The sequence below is a fragment of the Manacus candei genome, unplaced genomic scaffold (genome assembly GCF_025592945.1).
Source record: "Manacus candei isolate 608988 ecotype Guabito, Panama unplaced genomic scaffold, ASM2559294v1 h1tg000003l, whole genome shotgun sequence".
Lineage (NCBI taxonomy): Eukaryota > Metazoa > Chordata > Aves > Passeriformes > Pipridae > Manacus > Manacus candei.
In genome coordinates this window covers 16929533-16947383 of record NW_026138051.1, presented here as the reverse complement: position 1 = coordinate 16947383, position 17851 = coordinate 16929533, and the positions used below count along the sequence as shown (strand labels likewise).

The following is a 17851-nucleotide window of genomic DNA, read 5'->3' as shown; positions in this document are numbered from 1 at the left end:
CATGGAAAAAGGGTTAAAAAACAGCCAACAACAACAAATATTTTAAACTACTCAAATGTAACAAATGGCTCAAGAAAAGCAGAAACTAATTTCAAACTAGAATTTACGTAACTCGATCCACCTGATTCCTGATTTTAAGCTGTTTCATGCTTTTTCCAAGTTTGCTTCCATAAAAAATGATACATAAAAACATATGAGAAATAGGAATGGCTGATTTTCAGTCCTTAAGACTCAGCTCAGTTGCAGCCTTGCAGAGCTTCATTACCCTGCCTCAGTTTTCATGCTCTGAGCAGCTGCACTGAGTTTATTCAGGTTTCATGCAGTGCCTTACATCAGGTGGGTGTAATATTCTTTTCAGAACCTGGATTTAGGAATTACAACAAAAATTCCTTTGTACACAGCTTTTACCAGTAATTAAATATAAATAATTTTTGAGAGGACTCCACTAGATCAGGTTGCTCCATCCAACCTGGCCTGGGACACTTCCAGGGTTGGGGCAGCCACAGCTTCTCTGGGCAACCTGTGCCAGGGCCTCCCCACCCTCACAGGGAAGGATTCCTTCCTAACATCTAAAAAACATTTAAACTTTTAAAATATTACAAAGCAAAACACATTATAAACCAGCTCTTTGGAAGGCTGGAGAGAAGAAGGTGATATAGAGGGAATTTTGGTCACTTCTGAGATTCAAAACTGAGACTAGAAGGTTGAGTTGGGAAAGGGGGGTCTGCTATTTTACTATGGAAATCTCTCATTTTCTTCAAAATACTTTTTTCACAGTCTGTGATAACAGATGGTGTTATTCCATCTTCAGTTTTATAAAATAATGAAATTATTTCACTGTACCACAGACTTTAATTTCAACACAAACCCAAGACAGCAGCACCAGCCCCAAGCAAACAGGTGCTCAGGCAGCACCAGGTTTAACTTTCATATTTCCAATTTGCCACACAAGAGAATGTCTCAGGGAAGAAACCTCCTCACTAAATCTTATACTACCTTGTGTATTAGAAAATAACACTGAAAAGTAAAACCCAAGCGATTTAGGTTGTAACAGGTCACTTTGCAACAGGAACTACAGCCCATTTCAAACTGCATTGAAGGGGAGAAGGTGCAAGGAGAGAGAAAAAGCTCAAGGAAGTGATATCTGGGCTCTACCTGACATTTCACTCCAGGGAACAACGGATGGGAAATGACACAGAATTACACATGAAAACCATCTCTGCTGCCTTGCTGGCAATGGGGAGCTGTTGTCCTCTGACTGAGTAACAGCTCCACTTCCCAGTCCCCTAATTACTCATCCTTCCCCACACAACAAAACACCATGTACTGGGAGCAGATTAAAGACAGGCAGTTCCAAGAATCATTTTTACCTACTTAAGGGAGCTTATTGTCCCAGGTGAGCCTGAACAGGCTCATCTCAAAACCTCAGTGCAATTACCCAGAAAATAAAGCCTCAACAAAAATCAAATTTCTTGCACGTGCTGAACTTCAGAAGGCAAGAAAATGATCTTACCTCCTCTTCTTCATCAGTGCTGCTCAGGTCTTCTGCTTTCACCTTGTTATAGATCTCTAAGATATCAGTGCAGCTCTGATCTCTGCAGGACAGTGACAAAAACCAAGATACACAATCAAATCCCTCAGGAACTCAAAGCTGTGGGGGCTGTGAGGTCCAAACCTACCCAATGAAGTGCAGTAACACGTCTGTCACAATTTTGGCTGCTTTGACTATGGGACTGTCTGGCTCGTTGAAGGTCCTGGCATTGTGTTCAATGTATCTGACCTCCCACATCAGTGCAGAGATTCTCCTAAAAATACAGAAAATATAAGAAATGGGATGAAGAAGGAGGTGTGGATTGTTTTCCCTCTGAGATCAGTAGGATTCTGCAGTAAAAAAAAGGAATTGGGGATTCAGAGCGAGGAGAAACGGGTGGTCCTCAGAGGGAGAAAAATGATGAGGATGTTATTTATTCCACTTCACAGCATTTAGCCCATTTCTGGCAACTGCAACACCAGCAAAACCTCTGGTTCAAAGGCAGCAGGGATGGAAACAAAGCAAATATGCTCTGCCTCCACCACGGAGTGAGGCTCAGGATGTTAAACACACTCCAGATCCAGCCATACCGGCTTTTGCCTTTACAACCAAAAGGAATTTATTATTCAGGAAGACTCACTTTGCCCAAGGCCAAACAGAATCCTATCTGATGCTGTTGCTCATGTTGCTGGAGGGGCATTACAGAACATTCAGCTCAGGATTGCCCTCCGTGGGGCTGTAACAAACGGAGATTACAAACAAATCCGAAGCCAACTGACCTATAAAACCTGTTTTCGAGTCTCCTCCTGATCGTGGTGAGGTCAGTTGGATAAGCAACGACAGTGCAATACATGGGATAGGCACTAAGGTCCACTGGGACTGCAAAGGGATTGGAAATGTCTGCAAGACAAAAGACCAAAATCATTCAGATGCCTCAAAGGGATGTTACACGATATCGATATTTCTTTTAATGCTTTCTGGGTTTTCTTTCTAAGAATTCAGCAAAAGCAATCCAGATCTACAGCTGGAAATGTCATTACACAAAGGGGACAGTTCTTCCCCTTGTGCCATCTGTTAAATACTCTCGAAAAAGCACTTTTTGTTTAAGTATCACATCTGAGGTTTGTGTGTCAGCAGCCAAATGTGCCACTGAAAGGAACATGCATATCACTTACAACAGGAATGCTACAAGAAGTAATATAAGTTAGGAATACAGACATGTCCTGGGTGTAAATATAGGCAGAAATTAAATCACTTTGTGCTATTAAATGGCTACAAACTATTTACAAGGGATTTGTTGGTGAGGATGTTCAGTGAGGATTTGTTGGTTGGTTTTGAGGGGTTTAATTCAGTGTTTTGCTCCTTCACATTTAGATATGACCCACTGAGAACCCCCATTGAAAGAAACCAGGTGAACCCCTGGGGAAAAAAAGGAATATAACTTAAAAGGAAATCGAAATATGAAATTTAAAAGGCTCTTTTCAGTAATTTAGTTTACATTTCAAATATTCCACACCAACTCCCAACACTCCATCCCATCTACTCTTCAGTCATGTGCCACCACATGATATTCTGATATTAATATACTGATATTCTTAATCCTTCCACCCCTTCTCTCCAAACATACCAAGGGAAAGAAGCTGCTCAATGCCACGGATCACTCGTTCACATTCTTCATCTCTGGAATGGGCCCCCCATTCTCCTTCCTGGGGTTTGTAGAGAAGAGCTGTCAGCTCCTCTGGAGTCACAGGAACTCCAGCACCAACCTCCTCTGGATAGGCAGCTGGAAAGGGAGAATTCCACAGGCAGTAAGTCCCAGCAATGGCAAAAAGCTGCTTACTTTGCACAGGAACATGAGTTCAACACTTACTTCCTTCTGGGATTGGTTCCATGTCCCAGGGACTCATCCTCTCTCTTTCATTATTGTCCCAGCTATTAAAACAAATACATTCAAAATGCACAAGTTAAAGCTGAATATAACAATGCACCTTTTCTTTACCAGATTTACACCACGAAGGTCATCCCTGTTAGGAACAAGACCTGTCACTGACAACATTCCAACTCCTTATTTTCCTCTTGTATCCCCTCTACAGTCACTGCACTGCTGTTTACACCAGAAGTGTTGCTTTAGGAATAAATTCAAAATTAAATAAGTAAATCAAGTGGCTGGTTATTTATTTAAATGGTAAAAAGAGATGCTGATGCCTGAGGTACCCATTTGAGTTGTATGTAAAACATGTAAAAACTCACTGGACACTGTAGCACTGGAAGGAACTGTCAGGATACTCTGCCTGGAAAGGCTGCTGACTCTCCACAGTTCCAAACCACCAAGCATCATCTATTATACTGCGAAATCTATCCCCTGGAAGGCAAAATATTGCATTCAGCACAAGAACAACATCAATAATTATTAAATATTTCTTTTTAGAGAGTCAACTCCATCTTTCATAAATGTACTACTTCAATTTTTACATTTTGCACTAAAGGAATGGAGCCCTAAAGGAAGGTCTTGGACACCTCTGGGAATTACCCACAGCTGATTCCATGCCTCAAATCACAACAGATCAGCAGATTCTCCTGCTCTCACAGGTTTTGATACAGTTTCTCTTATATTTTTTGGTTTTTTTTCTGCTATAGGAATTGCAGCAAACATCAAATAAAAGTTTCCAATGACCTCTAGAATACCACGGTGTGACTCTTGGGGAAGGTCCTGTGCAGGGCTAAGGGCAGTCCTTTACATGATGTAATGAAGACCCTGCATCCCATTAAACAGCTGCAGAAATGGTGCAGAAAACATATGGAAGTGGGGAAAAAAAAAAAAGGAGTCACCTATTTGCCAGTTCCTTTCTTTGGCTTCGTTATAAAACTGGTGCAGCACGAGGAAGTCAATGACATCTGGCATATCATGGTACCTTCAGGAAACAAGACAGTTATTACTACCCAGAAATATAATTGTGCATGCACAGCACAGTCCCCAAATTCCATGCATTTGGAAGGAGAAGGGAGAAGCTTTTACACTGCAAAAAAAATCTCCTGAAGGATGCCATCAGTGTTCCAGTGACTTACTTTATGGAAAAGGATTCTCCTGTCATTTTGCCTGTGATTGGATCCAGGAATGCAAGCTTCAAGCAGCAGAGTGTGGGAGGCCCAACTTCGTATTTAATCCCTACAGTCTTCACAAATTCTTGTTCCTATTTATCAGTGAATATGGAACAGCATTATTTTTAACTCGCTGACCACAAAAATATCCACTTTAAAGCATTAAACATATTAATATAAAGCAGTGTTCCTACTCTACAGCCCAGGTAATTTCGCCCATAAATTTTATTTTTCCAAATACTAAAAATCAATCACTGACACCTTAAAACCAAAAACCAGGAAGGTGTAAGATGCTCATTCCCTTGGTAGATTTGTGAACAGGATTCCCACAAATTACTTAAGAAGGTTCTAAGGACCAAACCCACTCTGGTTTTAACCACATTGATGGCACCAAAGTTTATCCCTGACCTAATCCAGGGCTCCTCACTCTTGTATAGGGGGGAAAAAGGAAATTCTTCCTCTTAAAACAGAAATTCCACAATAGCCTTTATGTTCACATCCTGTCAAACTCTATCCTAAGTGAAACGCTGTTTCCTTTTCCTTACAAGCTGCTGATGCCCTGGAAAATTACAGCTGGAATCACTGAATACTTCAGCCTAGTAACTGGGTATTGTTCCAGTTAAGCAATTATTTTCATATAATAGAAGCACATATATAAATATTAGAACATATATGGACTCTTCTTTTGATATAAAATTGGAGTAAAGCAGGAAAAAACATGGGAACACTGTGGATTAAGTACTAGGGGACTCTGGTTCAAAGTAAGATCCAGTGTTTAAAAGAGCTTGTACACACATTTAGGTGTTTACACCATAATTTCTTCCTTCTTACCATAGCATTAAAAACAAGAACTAGAAACCAAATGTTCAGGTCACTGTAGAGCAGTGAGAGAACTATAAACAGCTTTGGAGTGGTGGGTTCTGAATGAATTAAATGAAAATAATTTGTGTGGAAAGCAACTCCTGAGAACCATGTCCAAAATCAGGAACTGAACAGATGTAAAGAATTAATATTTACAATTTAAACTTCAATATTAACATTTTAAAGTAATTCCTTCTTCCTATTTTTCATGCTGGTTTTTCGTGTCAGTTTAACATTACAGAGACACTCAGCTCTTTGAAGTATTTCTTTAACTTACCCTGAGTTCCATTTTGTTCCATGGTTGTTTTTGCATGTTAATACTGTAAATTTTGGCTTTCCTTACTGCCCTCACATAAGCTTCATGGCCTTGCCTAAAGTATATGATCTTAAAAGGGAAAAAAAAAGAAAAAAGAGAAAAAAGGGAAAAAAAGAGAAGGTTATTTTACTGAGAGTTCTCTTCCTGTTCATTCTAAAATTTCTATGAACAGGAGGGATGAGAACTTACTGCCCACTTATCTATTTCATTATAAAACACTCCTCTAGTTAAAAATATTTCTATCAGCCCCCCAAATCAGAACTTTCTCTGTGCTTCAAAAGTGGGATAATTAAGAAATGGCAGGTGAAGGTGAACAACCAGCTCTTCCTGCTACTCCTCGGTCACCACTGCAGAAAAACAGACTCAGGATTATCTGCAAACAACAAACTGCCTGAGAATTATCAACATTCAGCCTGTTTTTGGGCACAGTTCACTGCTGGATATATAGCCCTGACCAACCCAAGCTCTCCAGCCCCTGTGGAAGGTGGGAATTGCTGCAGGCAGTACCTCATCTCCCATCTGTGGGACGAACGGGGAGCGCCGGGGAATGGTGTCCAGGATCCACTGAGGAGCAAGCCACTCCTCACTGGGCTCCCCTTCCAGGGACAGCAGGCCACTGGGCTTCTGAAATATATTACATTTAGAATACAATTAATACAGTGTTTAGAACACCGTTAATATAATATTTAGAATGCAATTACTAAAATATTCAGAGTACAATTAATTACTATGGCAGAACACATGAAAAACTGACCATACAGCAGTTACTGCACATAAGAGATACAAAGCAAAGGAAATACTGGAATGTCAGCCTTCCCAAACCTCCACTAATTAGTAGGGAATAAGACATGTCTATTATAAATATAATAGAAAATTAAAACATCCATAAATTCATTAAAATGCCCATGGAACAAGGGTGGACTTTAAGGTCCCTTCCAGCCCAAACCGGGCTGTGGTTCCAGATAATAAATAAAAAATAAAATAAAATAAAGAGATTGTACTTCTATAAATATTCTAAACAGCTCTTTTAAAAAAAAATACCAGGAAAAAGAAACCTGGCAATGTAGATACAATACAGATCCATTGTAATTTTACAACAAAACCATCCTGGAGTAAATTTAACTGCAGGGAAGAGCATAAACCTGGGAGAAAACATCTATGTCACACAGGAAAACAAACAATAAAATCACTTTGGTACCACTGGCACTACAATTCCTGTGCTCTCTACAGTTTCTTTCTTCCTATATACTTGTCTGTGAACAATTTTACTTTGAAAAAAAACCACCAAAAAACCAAATTTATATTCCTAAAGTAAAACAGACAGTAAAAATTTACAAATGCTGACCTTTTTTCTAGGTTGTTTAAGTTTCCTTCGCTTTGGCTCCAGTCCTTTTGTTCCCTTCATATTTTCATCTTCAGAACTACTACAGATTTTCCGAGCTGCCTGCCTGGTTTGTCTCTTTGGAGGCTGGAGATTAATTCCAGCATCTGCTGTCCAGTCCGAATATTCACTTGATGAATCACTGGAGATAAGAAAAAGTTGTAAGAAAGAGAACAGAAAACTTCAGTTTTCACACAATGGACTGAAAGGCCCAAACATTCAACCTGCTCTCCTGGGGAGCAGATGTCAGGATTAGCACAGAATTTTGTTGTCATGTGAATTTACAGAATTTGTGATTTCAGCAAATTATTGTATCCATTTGAAACTCCCAGTAAAGCTGCAGCTATGGTTGATACCAATTTTCATACTCATCATCTCACTAATTCACGGACTGATTTCAGAAGAACCAGCAGTAAAAAATGCTTGAAAAATGTAGAAAACCAGAGCACTTCCCTAAAAATCCAGTTCTGACTTCTTGAATATCAAATAACACACATACAGGATTTGCATGGCAAACTGGCTTTGATTTTTTCAAGCAGTTCTTAATTAAAGACACTATTTTCTTACAAATGGTCTTTCAGAACTGTTTCTGACTGAAAAAAAACCCCACAACAACAAAAAATCCACAACATAAAACGTTTCACAAAGAACTGAGGGGAAAAAATCAGTCTTCAAAATGAAGTCTGAGTATCACAACACCAACTGTCTTAATTAAATTCCATAATAAACCAGTATTACCAATTCAGAAACCAGTAAAGGTACCTGGAACTGCTTTCACTTTGCCAGGCTGCCACGGGATCGTCCATGGAGGCATCACTTGTGCCAACAGTCTCATCTTCCTGTGTTAAAAATGGAAGGTTTCACTTTGGGGTCAAGGCTAAAATATGTAATTTCTGTTTGCAAGCAAGATGTGTCATCTGAGGAAAACTTTGTATTTAAGGGCTGGTTTAGATTCGAATAAGTAGGTCCACAGTTTCTTTCTGTATCTTAGTACGACACTATATGATTTTTTAATTCCTACATAAATAAGTAGACAATTTCTTTCTATGTATTAATCAATATTATACTTTGTCCTTTTTGTCCCTTATAGTTATATAACATAGTATAAATAATATTATATGCTATAACTCCTATAGAAACAGATGTGAATTTTAGTTCTATTAGAACCATAACATGAGTTCATATTTAAATGTTTGATTAATAAATTTTAGTGCCAAGTGCCCAACTTTTTTAGCTATTCTGTACATTCAGTGCATCTACAAAGCAACAATGTTCAGCCTCTTCCTGAAGGACAAGAAGTTTTATTTAATCTGAGATATTTTAAGTTCTTCCCTTGCCAATATCAATGATTAATACCAATACTCCATCTCTTTCCACAGCAGTCCACAGATGTAGCTGAAATCAAAGCACTGCAAAACGAAATCAAAGCCCTGCCCTGAATCCACGTGCTGTGTGAGATCCCGAAATAGCAAGTGCTTTAACACAACCCAGTTAAATTCACTTGAAAACGTTTCAGGTTTCCAAAAATACCTGAGCTGTTTCATGCTACTTTTGAACACTGTACTGGCACTGAGGGAGAAGATCCTGCACCCTCCCAGACCAACACGCCCCAAATCCCCGGGAATCAACGAGCCGAGCGTTTCTCCCCGCACAGAGAAACTCGGGAATGCTGCTGTGCTGTGAGATTTGGGAGCAGGGAGGCTGTTGGGAGGTGTTTGGGGGGTCAGACCTCGGAGGAGCTGTCGGATTGCTGGCGGGCACAGGGGTGGTGGGGGGCTCCCTGCGGGCTGTGCTCGATGGTGGAGCGGGTCTGGTAGGCGTGCTGCCGCCGCCGCTGGTTCCTGCGCAGGGATCTGCCGCTGCCCGCCTGGAATTCGCTCTGCCACGGGGACAAACAGCACAAAACCAAGGAGTCGAGGATGAGTTACACACTTAAAAGATGTCTCGTTAAAGTGACAATGTTATATTCCAATTGCAAACAGGAAATCGCTGCAGAGTCTTGGACGCATCGTGGCTCGTTTAAGGGCACTTCCAAGCGTGGTTTTTGGTTCAATATCAATTCTACTTTATAAAGCAGAAAGGAAGTTAGGGAAAACATAATTTCTTCTATAAAATTCCTGAAATCTCTGCATAAGATAACTCCAGCCACTTATAAAAGTGTGGCACCTCTAAAGTTTGTCTGTTTGCACAGAATCACAGGATATGCCGAGTTGGAAGGGACCCACACGAGTCATCAGGTCCAACCCTCAGCCCTGCACAGGACCATCCCCATTTTCCACAAGTCAAAGTGAAACCCCACTGTGGCTCTGCTCTTTTTCTTTCCCAGAATCTTCCCACCACTGAAGACTCAAGGATAGAGATTTACCACTATTTGCATATTACAGACAGACAAATCACAGCTACAGAAGGAAGACAGAGCCAGAGGAACAATTAAGAGTATTGATCTTCTAAATAATTTAATAAAATTGGGTTGGGTTTTTTTGTTTAATTTAGTGCTATAACTCACCCGCTGTAAGGTGTGGGATGGCTTTCTCTTCTTTTCAACAGTGTATAAACTAATTTCTATTTCACCTTTGGCAGCTCGACATTCTTCCTGGACCCTAATTATGCAGAAGAAACATCCCTTTTATTCAGTAAATCATCAAATAACTCACCAGTCTCATTAAGACACACATAGAAATACTTGTTCTGTTGCTATAAGAAATCTGTGCACAAGCAGCATCACTCCTAGAATCATAAGTTAAGGAAGCAAACTCCTTAGCTGAGCATCCATAATTACCTCCAAGTAGACTGCAATGAAATAAAATTATTTGCATGGGGTTTGTTTTAAATAAAACTTCAGGGAAATGTGGTGTTTGAACTACTGAAGAGAGACTGAATTGTGAAAAGAAGGAATTACTATTCTCAACTCCCCACTCCAATCCTAACATTCCAAACAACACAATCAACCAACCCCCAAAGCCAACGCGTTTCTGCAAAATCACTTCAGGAGTACGGATTAATTATTAAATATTATACAATGAGATTTTTTTCCTCCCCTGGCTCACTTAGCATCTTACTTGCTGACGCCTGGAGGGAGCTCATTGACCACCACCCTCCTGCTCCAGGCCATGAGGTCCCTCTCGGTGGCCATCTGGCTGCGGGGCGCGTTGTGGTGCATCTGCCGCACGCCCTCGATCTGCCCGCTCCGGCGGAGCCCCACGTTCGGGGGGGAGGCCACGTCCAGAGCCGGGCTGCGAAGGGCTGAGGGAGGGAAAAACAACCTCTTCACTTCCAGAAACCATCACTGGAATCATGCAGTCATGGTTGGGTTGGAAGGCACCTTAAAGCTCATCCTGTTCCACCTCCCTGCCATGGGCAGGGACACCTTCCACTAGCCCAGGTTGCTCCAACCTGGCCTTGGACACTTCCAGGGATGGGGCAGCCACAGCTTCTCTGTGCCAGGGCCTCATCACCCTCACAGGGAGGAATTCCTTCCCAATATCTAATCTACAATTCAAAGCTTAAGGACCACACAAATTCTTTTTTGGCAATAATCAACACTTATTCTTCATGAAGTGGCTTTTCTTTTGCTCCAGGTGAACATTTTTGTGTGCTGGCCTTAGGGATGTGTTTGCTGCTGGCTTGAGGTATTTCTGAGATATCTGAGGCACACAGAGAATGTAATCTGTGAGGAAAGTTTTAAGGGCACTTAAGTGAACTTCAAATTAAAGTTTTTCAACTGCTTAAAGGCTCTAAAATCATCAATCTTAAAATTCTATGGAACAAGAAGAGATGAGGTTGACATCTAAAATAACAGACTGCTGCAAGGTTTACGTTGTCTGTTGTGTCTCCATTTGTTTTGTGGTTTTAATTCTTATTTGCTGTGCCACAGGCACTGCTCTGCTCTGGGCTTCTCATCAGGTGGCACAACACAGTGAAAACACACACTTCAGGCAGCAAAAAGACACAAAAAGCCTGCTAATAATGGAATGACTGCCATCATTGTTCTTGTTTAGCTCATCAACACAACATCCACGTGCTCAAATATGGTCAACCACATGAATATACTGCAATTTATGGTTATGCAAACCTGCATAAAAATATCTGGCTGTTTATACATACTCTAATTAGCTTACATCAATTGGGTGATCACATAGCAAAGTCACTCCTCAGTGCAAGTTCTAGAAGGGAACTGCTGTAATTTCCATACCATTCATACCTGGAAATTCCTTTGTACAACTACAGGGACACACAAATAATTGGGAACTGGGACTGCACAACACATCACCCTATCCTAAGATGCAGAAAAGACTTTGTGTGAGCTGAAGGTGCCTTCTAGACACCCTTCCTGACATACCAATTTAGAGCAAAGCAAAAGTGTATTTTCAGCATTTTTCACCGATATTTTTCCTATTCCTTCTTGAATTTCAACACGAGCAACTTCAAATCCTAATGAGCTTTTCCAAGAAATCTACTTCAAACATGTGTAATCAGTCACTTAACCAAGAACTAATTTATGAGCAGCTGTAAATTTCCCAAAGCTCAGGATGACTTGCAGCTCAGGTCCTTGGCATCTGCTCCCCTTCCATCAGCTGCGCCCACTCAGCTCTCCACATCTGACTGAGTTAGGTTTAAATTTTTAATCACTTTGTGTATTAAAGATAAAATCACAGTAGCAGAACATTTACCAGGAGAATAATCTCAAGCTTTCTAAGGAAATACTAAGACAGAGCAACATGTTTATTTTATTACCACTGATGCTCAGCCTTCCGCTGCAGCAGGAAACCATTAGTCTGTCACAACACTATTCACTGACAACCTCTAATTATACGCTGTTATTTTGACATTATGCAGTTAGGAAGTATCATCTCTGCACTGATATCAAGACAATACAGTGAATTTTATGTTTATTTTTCAGGAAGATGGTTTATAACAGGAATAGTTCCAGTCTAATAGCTTGAAGTAATCAGATACAGCCCAGGCAGACACTGTGTGCCCTCAGCTGCACCTTAAACTTTTAATTTCTCTGCTGGAATCCAAAGAACATCCAAAAGCTCCCCACAGGTTAACAAGGTGTACAAACAGGAGAGAAAAGCATCCTCCAAGACACATGAAGACATTTTGATCAGTACCTTCTGTGATTAAGGAAAGAACTGCTGGAGACAAGGCAGGACACTGACCTCCATTGACAGAGAGGGATCTGTTGAGTGGAGGGTTTGGAGGAGTTTCTCCTTCATTAATTAGTCTGAGATCTTGTTCCCTCTGGAGCTCCCTGATCATTCCATCGAGGATACTCTCATCCTGGTCATTTGTTTGCTGCCCAATGACTTGTTCAACTACTTCACCATCACCTTGGCAAGAACAAAGCCACAAATATGACATGATTAATTTCTGTTATAAATTAATCTCTCTTATAAAGTGATTACTGTTTTACTAAACACCACAGAAACAATCCTATTTAAAACTCTGCCCTGCAGAACATCTGATCACCAGCTGGTTTTCTGCCCTCATGGAATAAATGGAGGCAAAGTTTAGAAGAGAAGCTACAATAAAAACCTGAAACTCCAGAGCACATGTGAAACATAAACACAAACCCTTAGAAACAGCAGAAAGAAATTATGCTTCAGTGGGTAATAATGGAAGATCTTTTCTGGAGACCAGCATTTTGAAAAAATTTATGTCTACAGGGAAAAAAACTCCTGTTTTGAAAAACAAAAGCTGTTTTTATCATGTCTTTCTCACCCTCCTGGTTCCTTCCTCACATCCTCAGTTACACTGAGGTTAATGGGACAATGCTTTAAGCATCTGCTATATATGGGAGAAGTCCACAGATTTTGAAATATTCTTGTTTCCAGTCAAGTTAGTTCCAGACACTTCCTTAGTGCCATAAACTCACCCTATCTCCTCTTCTGCCTCTCTGCTGAATTTAAACCACTAATTTATAAATTCTTACAGCACCACCTCACGGAGCTGCTGCTCAATCCTGTGCCACACATGTATTATTCATGAGGTTTAGACAGAATACCATTAGCTACATATCCCAGCTGAGGAATGAGCTGCTCATCCTTGCAATTCTCCCTCCCTGGGACCAGGCGCTGGAATCTCGTGGGATGAGGATTTCCATCAACATCCACCAGGAATGGAGGAGGCATCAGATGTGGAGCCTGTTGGGTCTGTTCATCCAACACGTAGTTATTGGCATCACGGATCAGAGGCCTGTAATCCGTATGGAAGAACATCTGATCTGGAATCTGAAAGAAAAGCAATTTAGGGAATGAATCAATGGCCATTTGCAGCTGTCTGGCTGCTCTGGAATGGCTCCATATCCATAAACCACAACTCCTGCACTCAGGAGCAGCAGCAGGAATGTTGTGACAGAGAACAGATTCCTACCACAAATGTGGTTTATTACCAAGGCCTGATGCAGAAATTCAAGACTAAAATAGGCCAAAAGAGGTGAACAGAGAGAAGTTAATGCTTTGCTCCCCTGTCTAAGATTCTCTTGTCTAAATCTTTTTGATTTAGGTAAAAAGCAACTGCTTCATGATCTAATTATTATTTAGTGTGAGGCAGGGTGAGGGAATAAATTGTAACACAAATACTTCTAAGACAAAATCAGGTCAAGACAGGGAAGAGTTTAAAATTCATTCAACCCACCTTTTCATAATATTTATTGCATCCAAAACCAAATAGTAGCAGATGTCCATGAGAGTCTGTGCAGGCAAAATGCTGCCCATCTGGTGAGAACTTGCAATCAAAAACAGCTCCGTGGCCTTGGCCCTCAATCTGGATCAAGCACAGAACATTCCCTTCACCATATATGCACTGCAAGAGCTTTTTTACAAATATTTCACCTGTGCTCCAACACGTATTTCACACTCATTCTGTAGTTTCTCACTTTACTCAAGACTGATTTGCACTTTTACGTATTAAAGTTAAACTGAACAACACTGTAAAACTTCACATTTTGTCTTTGTTCTGAAATTTCAGCACAACTTTTAATGTATGTTCTGAAACAACCCCCTGGAAGTCTGTAATTTATCTTAATGGCAGACACAGGGCAAGCCCACGCCAAAGATCTCAGATCTGTGCCGGCTCTGTAGGTGTATAATGAAATCTGCTTTTGTCTCAAGATCAGTTTTAAACAAATATGAAAATAAAACTCCCTGATTCCTTCTTACCATGTTGAAGTAATTGCGAATTTTTGTTCCTTTGTCTATATCCCAAACAAAAATATTCCCATCGTGACCCGCCGAAAGCACAATCCTTTGGTCAAAGGGATGAGCCTCCAGAACAAACACTTCATCATCATGACCCTACAACGACAGCAGGGGGAAAAAGGAACTTGTATTTCTCCGTGTGGTACCTCCAGACGTGTTGGTAATTCGTGTGAGGACATCTCAGATCAGGGAGCAGCTGAACCCACTGGATCTGGGACTGGAGCTGCACTTGGACAACACTCCTGCCAGAGGTTTGGCATTGTCACTGCCCTGACTGCAGCTCAGCATTGCTGACATGGGGAGGAAGGAGAAATCAGTGCACAAATGGAGCCTTCAAAGGGCTCCCTGTCAGCCAGAAATCACCAGGATCCTGGCCATCAGCTCCTTTCCCCAAGATTCACCCTCCTCCCAACAGGCAGGGCACCGCTGGATACTTCCAAGACCAAACACTCCTCATCAGGGGGAATGATGATGCAGTCTAGCCTCAAATCAATCTCAGAGCTGAACTATATCCATTTGGGATTCCCCCTTGGAATGTTACTCACGGATAAGCTATGGAGAAGCTGCCCTGTGGACGAGTTCCACACTTTGAGAAGGAAGTTGTTGACTGCAGTGATGACAGTGGCATCGTATCGATCCCAGGCCACCATGGTGACCTTCAGCTTAGTCACCTTGTCCTCCCCAGATGCCACATTGTTTCTAAGGAAATCAATGAGTTAAAAAGGAATAAATCAGTAACTGCATATGGAAACATTTCAGTGCTAATCCAGTATGGAATTCAGGGAAGATGGTTGTGACTGTGACTCTGGCTGGGGCAGGAGAAAGAAGGATGGTTCTGTGGTGGTAAAAACAGGATACAGGAAATATTCAGTGCCACTAAGATTTATAGATCTCTATGTCCTTAAAAAGGACATTTTCCCTTGTCTACCCCAGGTTTTCCTTCCAAGCTCTTCAGATCTATTAAGCTTTTTCCTACAAGGCATTTTTATCAGTCATCAATTTCAGTAAACTCCACAAAGAGCAGGAACCTGTTAAATAAGCCCAAATCACACCTCTGACAGCAAACACTGCAAATGTAACCATATGAAACACAGAGAATTCTGCCAAGCAAATGCCTAACAGATTTCTGCTCTTTGTGGTTGTGCATATCCAATTACAAGGCACTTACAGAAGTCACTTGAGGATCTCAAAAAGATAAACTCGAAACCCTACTTGAACCTGAGAACCAGAACACCACATTTCACCTCTTACTTGGAAAATTAAGGAAGAAATACAATGTTAGGAAACATTCTGGATATATATATTAGCACGTGATCAATGGGGTTCTACTAAAACCTGTTTTTATGACATAAAACTGTTTGACATTCTTACTTCATATGTAAAATACTAAATATTCCCCAACTATTAGGTAGGGAACCACCAATGTATTAATATTTTCTTTGGTGGGCTAATTAACTGTGTAAATTAACAGACAGAGCCATGGCATTTTCAGTACACAAAAAACATGCATGGAAATTAACTCAAAATGGCAGTAAATGAACAGTTCTCAATATGATGGAGGATTTAGTTTGCATGGAAATGTGGCCACGAGGTGTGTTCTGCTTGGTTTGCTTTACCCTGTCATTTTAGTAGCCATATCCAGGACCACACTCTTCCAGTCATGCTGATGGTAGTGCCAGATTCTTGCTGTTCCATCTCTGCTTCCACTGACAAACCTTAAGCTGTGGGGCAAAGAGAAAAAAAGCCATGAAATTCTGAATAAGGATGGTCTAAAACCCACATGTACATAAATATACAGAGATATACTGGAAGTGTGTACTTGTGTGTCACTGCTTCTCCTCCTTGTGAGGTTCCAATTTTCATATCAGATATTGTACAGAAGAGTTTACAACATTAATTACATTTGGCTCCAGCAGGCAGATGGCCTTGGAATGACTTCAGTGTCGTAATTCATCCGAGCTGCACATTCCCTGTTTCATGACATCAGCAAATCCCTGGAGCAGCTCAGAGTGGCAGCAAAGAAAGAGCAACTGTGTGCCAGGAGTGTGGCATAAATTACAATACATTAACTCAGGGAGGGGGTGATGACAGGGAAAGGAAAGAGCCAAATTTACAAGCAGGTAGCTCTGACTGGGAAGCTGAACGTGAATATTTTAATTTTTAAACTCCTCCTGGTTCAAAAATTTTAAGCATCCAGCAAATGTATTTAACCACATCGGAGTGTTTGGCCATCAATGCTACAGAAATCATTTCTGTTGAGAAACTGGAAAAGAGCTCCTCAAGTAATACCTTTTCACAGGATGGCCAACACCTTTAAAAGCATATATTATACACAAAATTACACTTCAAAGTCAAGTCTGTTCAATTTTATTAAGTGATTATTTGCCCCTTTTCAGTTTCCCTGATCTGAATCTTTTCATTATGATGGAAAAGAGTTTTAAAATGCTTTTGACAAGTTTATTTTCCTCTTATTTTTACTTCTTTGTATTAAAATAAAAAGGAAACTACTTTTTCATTCAAAGCATCACTGCAGCATATAATTTTCAGTGATGACATGACCTAAACCCTCTGACATGGCTTGGAAAGAACTGGTAGCACAATTACAGCACCACATTCCCACATAATTTCATGTGACAAAGATCTCCAAGTGCAGGTGCAAAGCTTCCACACATCCCTTATACCTCCTGCCCAGGAAAATAAGGAAATAGGAACAAAAGCTGGGAAAAAAACACCTACATTAAATTCTAACTTTTGCTTTAAACTACATTTATTACAGTGCTCTTACTCCACAAGTAAATCCCTCTGTGGGAGTTACCTGGGAACTAAGACACTCTTACAGAAAAGGACACAAAATTTGGGTTCCAATTTGCTGTTTTAAAGAAAAAAACAAATTAAAAGCATAATTACAGAAGGTTTTTGTTGTTACAGCAGAGGACAACAAGCTGGAGCTTGTGAACATGACACACATCTTGCAACACACTTAAATAGTTTGTCCAGGATTAATCAGAGCCCACAGGCAGTTTTCCTGTTGTGCCAAATTTTCCATGAAATGTTCTTTGGGCAATTAAATGGCAACACTCTCAAGTGCAAACCCCAGGAGCCACTCACCTGTCCCCATTGTTACAGAACTGGACTGCAACCACCTTGTCCTGGAGAGGAAAACACAGCAGTAAGTGCTTTGTGGGCTGAAACTTTCACCCTAAAAGTTCTCAATCAGTTGATTCTTGATTAGTTTTTATTTAGCAAATTGTATCTTTCCTACAACAGTCTTAAAAATTCACGTATAGAGAAGTTTTATTTAAAGCTAAAACTTCCCCAGACTTACTGTGCTAAACACTCAAACAGAAAACTTCACAGAGGTGATGGTTTCCTGCAATTTTTAGACCTAATATTAAAGTGCATCAAAAAAATTTAATCCAAAAAATGCAAACCTTGGCTTTATTTCCACTCACAAACTGCTG

The 17851-nt window shown here is 40.5% G+C and overlaps 1 protein-coding gene across 1 annotated transcript in view; it reads right to left on the bottom strand.

Annotated features, from left to right (window-relative positions):
• The window catches only part of BRWD3 (bromodomain and WD repeat domain containing 3), a 51663-nt gene that overhangs the window by 11494 nt on the left and 22318 nt on the right, over positions 1 to 17851 (bottom strand). The window contains exons 12-33 of the mRNA XM_051785837.1: positions 17499 to 17539; positions 16007 to 16111; positions 14936 to 15089; positions 14352 to 14486; positions 13828 to 13956; positions 13196 to 13421; positions 12351 to 12521; positions 10248 to 10431; positions 9695 to 9788; positions 8918 to 9067; positions 7951 to 8027; positions 7153 to 7330; positions 6315 to 6431; positions 5769 to 5876; positions 4598 to 4722; positions 4361 to 4443; positions 3782 to 3893; positions 3402 to 3463; positions 3159 to 3314; positions 2311 to 2431; positions 1680 to 1805; positions 1514 to 1595 (exon numbers count right to left, since the gene is read on the bottom strand). Of these exons, the coding sequence (XP_051641797.1) occupies positions 1514 to 1595; positions 1680 to 1805; positions 2311 to 2431; positions 3159 to 3314; positions 3402 to 3463; positions 3782 to 3893; positions 4361 to 4443; positions 4598 to 4722; positions 5769 to 5876; positions 6315 to 6431; positions 7153 to 7330; positions 7951 to 8027; positions 8918 to 9067; positions 9695 to 9788; positions 10248 to 10431; positions 12351 to 12521; positions 13196 to 13421; positions 13828 to 13956; positions 14352 to 14486; positions 14936 to 15089; positions 16007 to 16111; positions 17499 to 17539 (2736 nt within the window). The remainder of the gene's footprint in view (positions 1 to 1513; positions 1596 to 1679; positions 1806 to 2310; positions 2432 to 3158; positions 3315 to 3401; positions 3464 to 3781; positions 3894 to 4360; positions 4444 to 4597; positions 4723 to 5768; positions 5877 to 6314; positions 6432 to 7152; positions 7331 to 7950; positions 8028 to 8917; positions 9068 to 9694; positions 9789 to 10247; positions 10432 to 12350; positions 12522 to 13195; positions 13422 to 13827; positions 13957 to 14351; positions 14487 to 14935; positions 15090 to 16006; positions 16112 to 17498; positions 17540 to 17851) is intronic.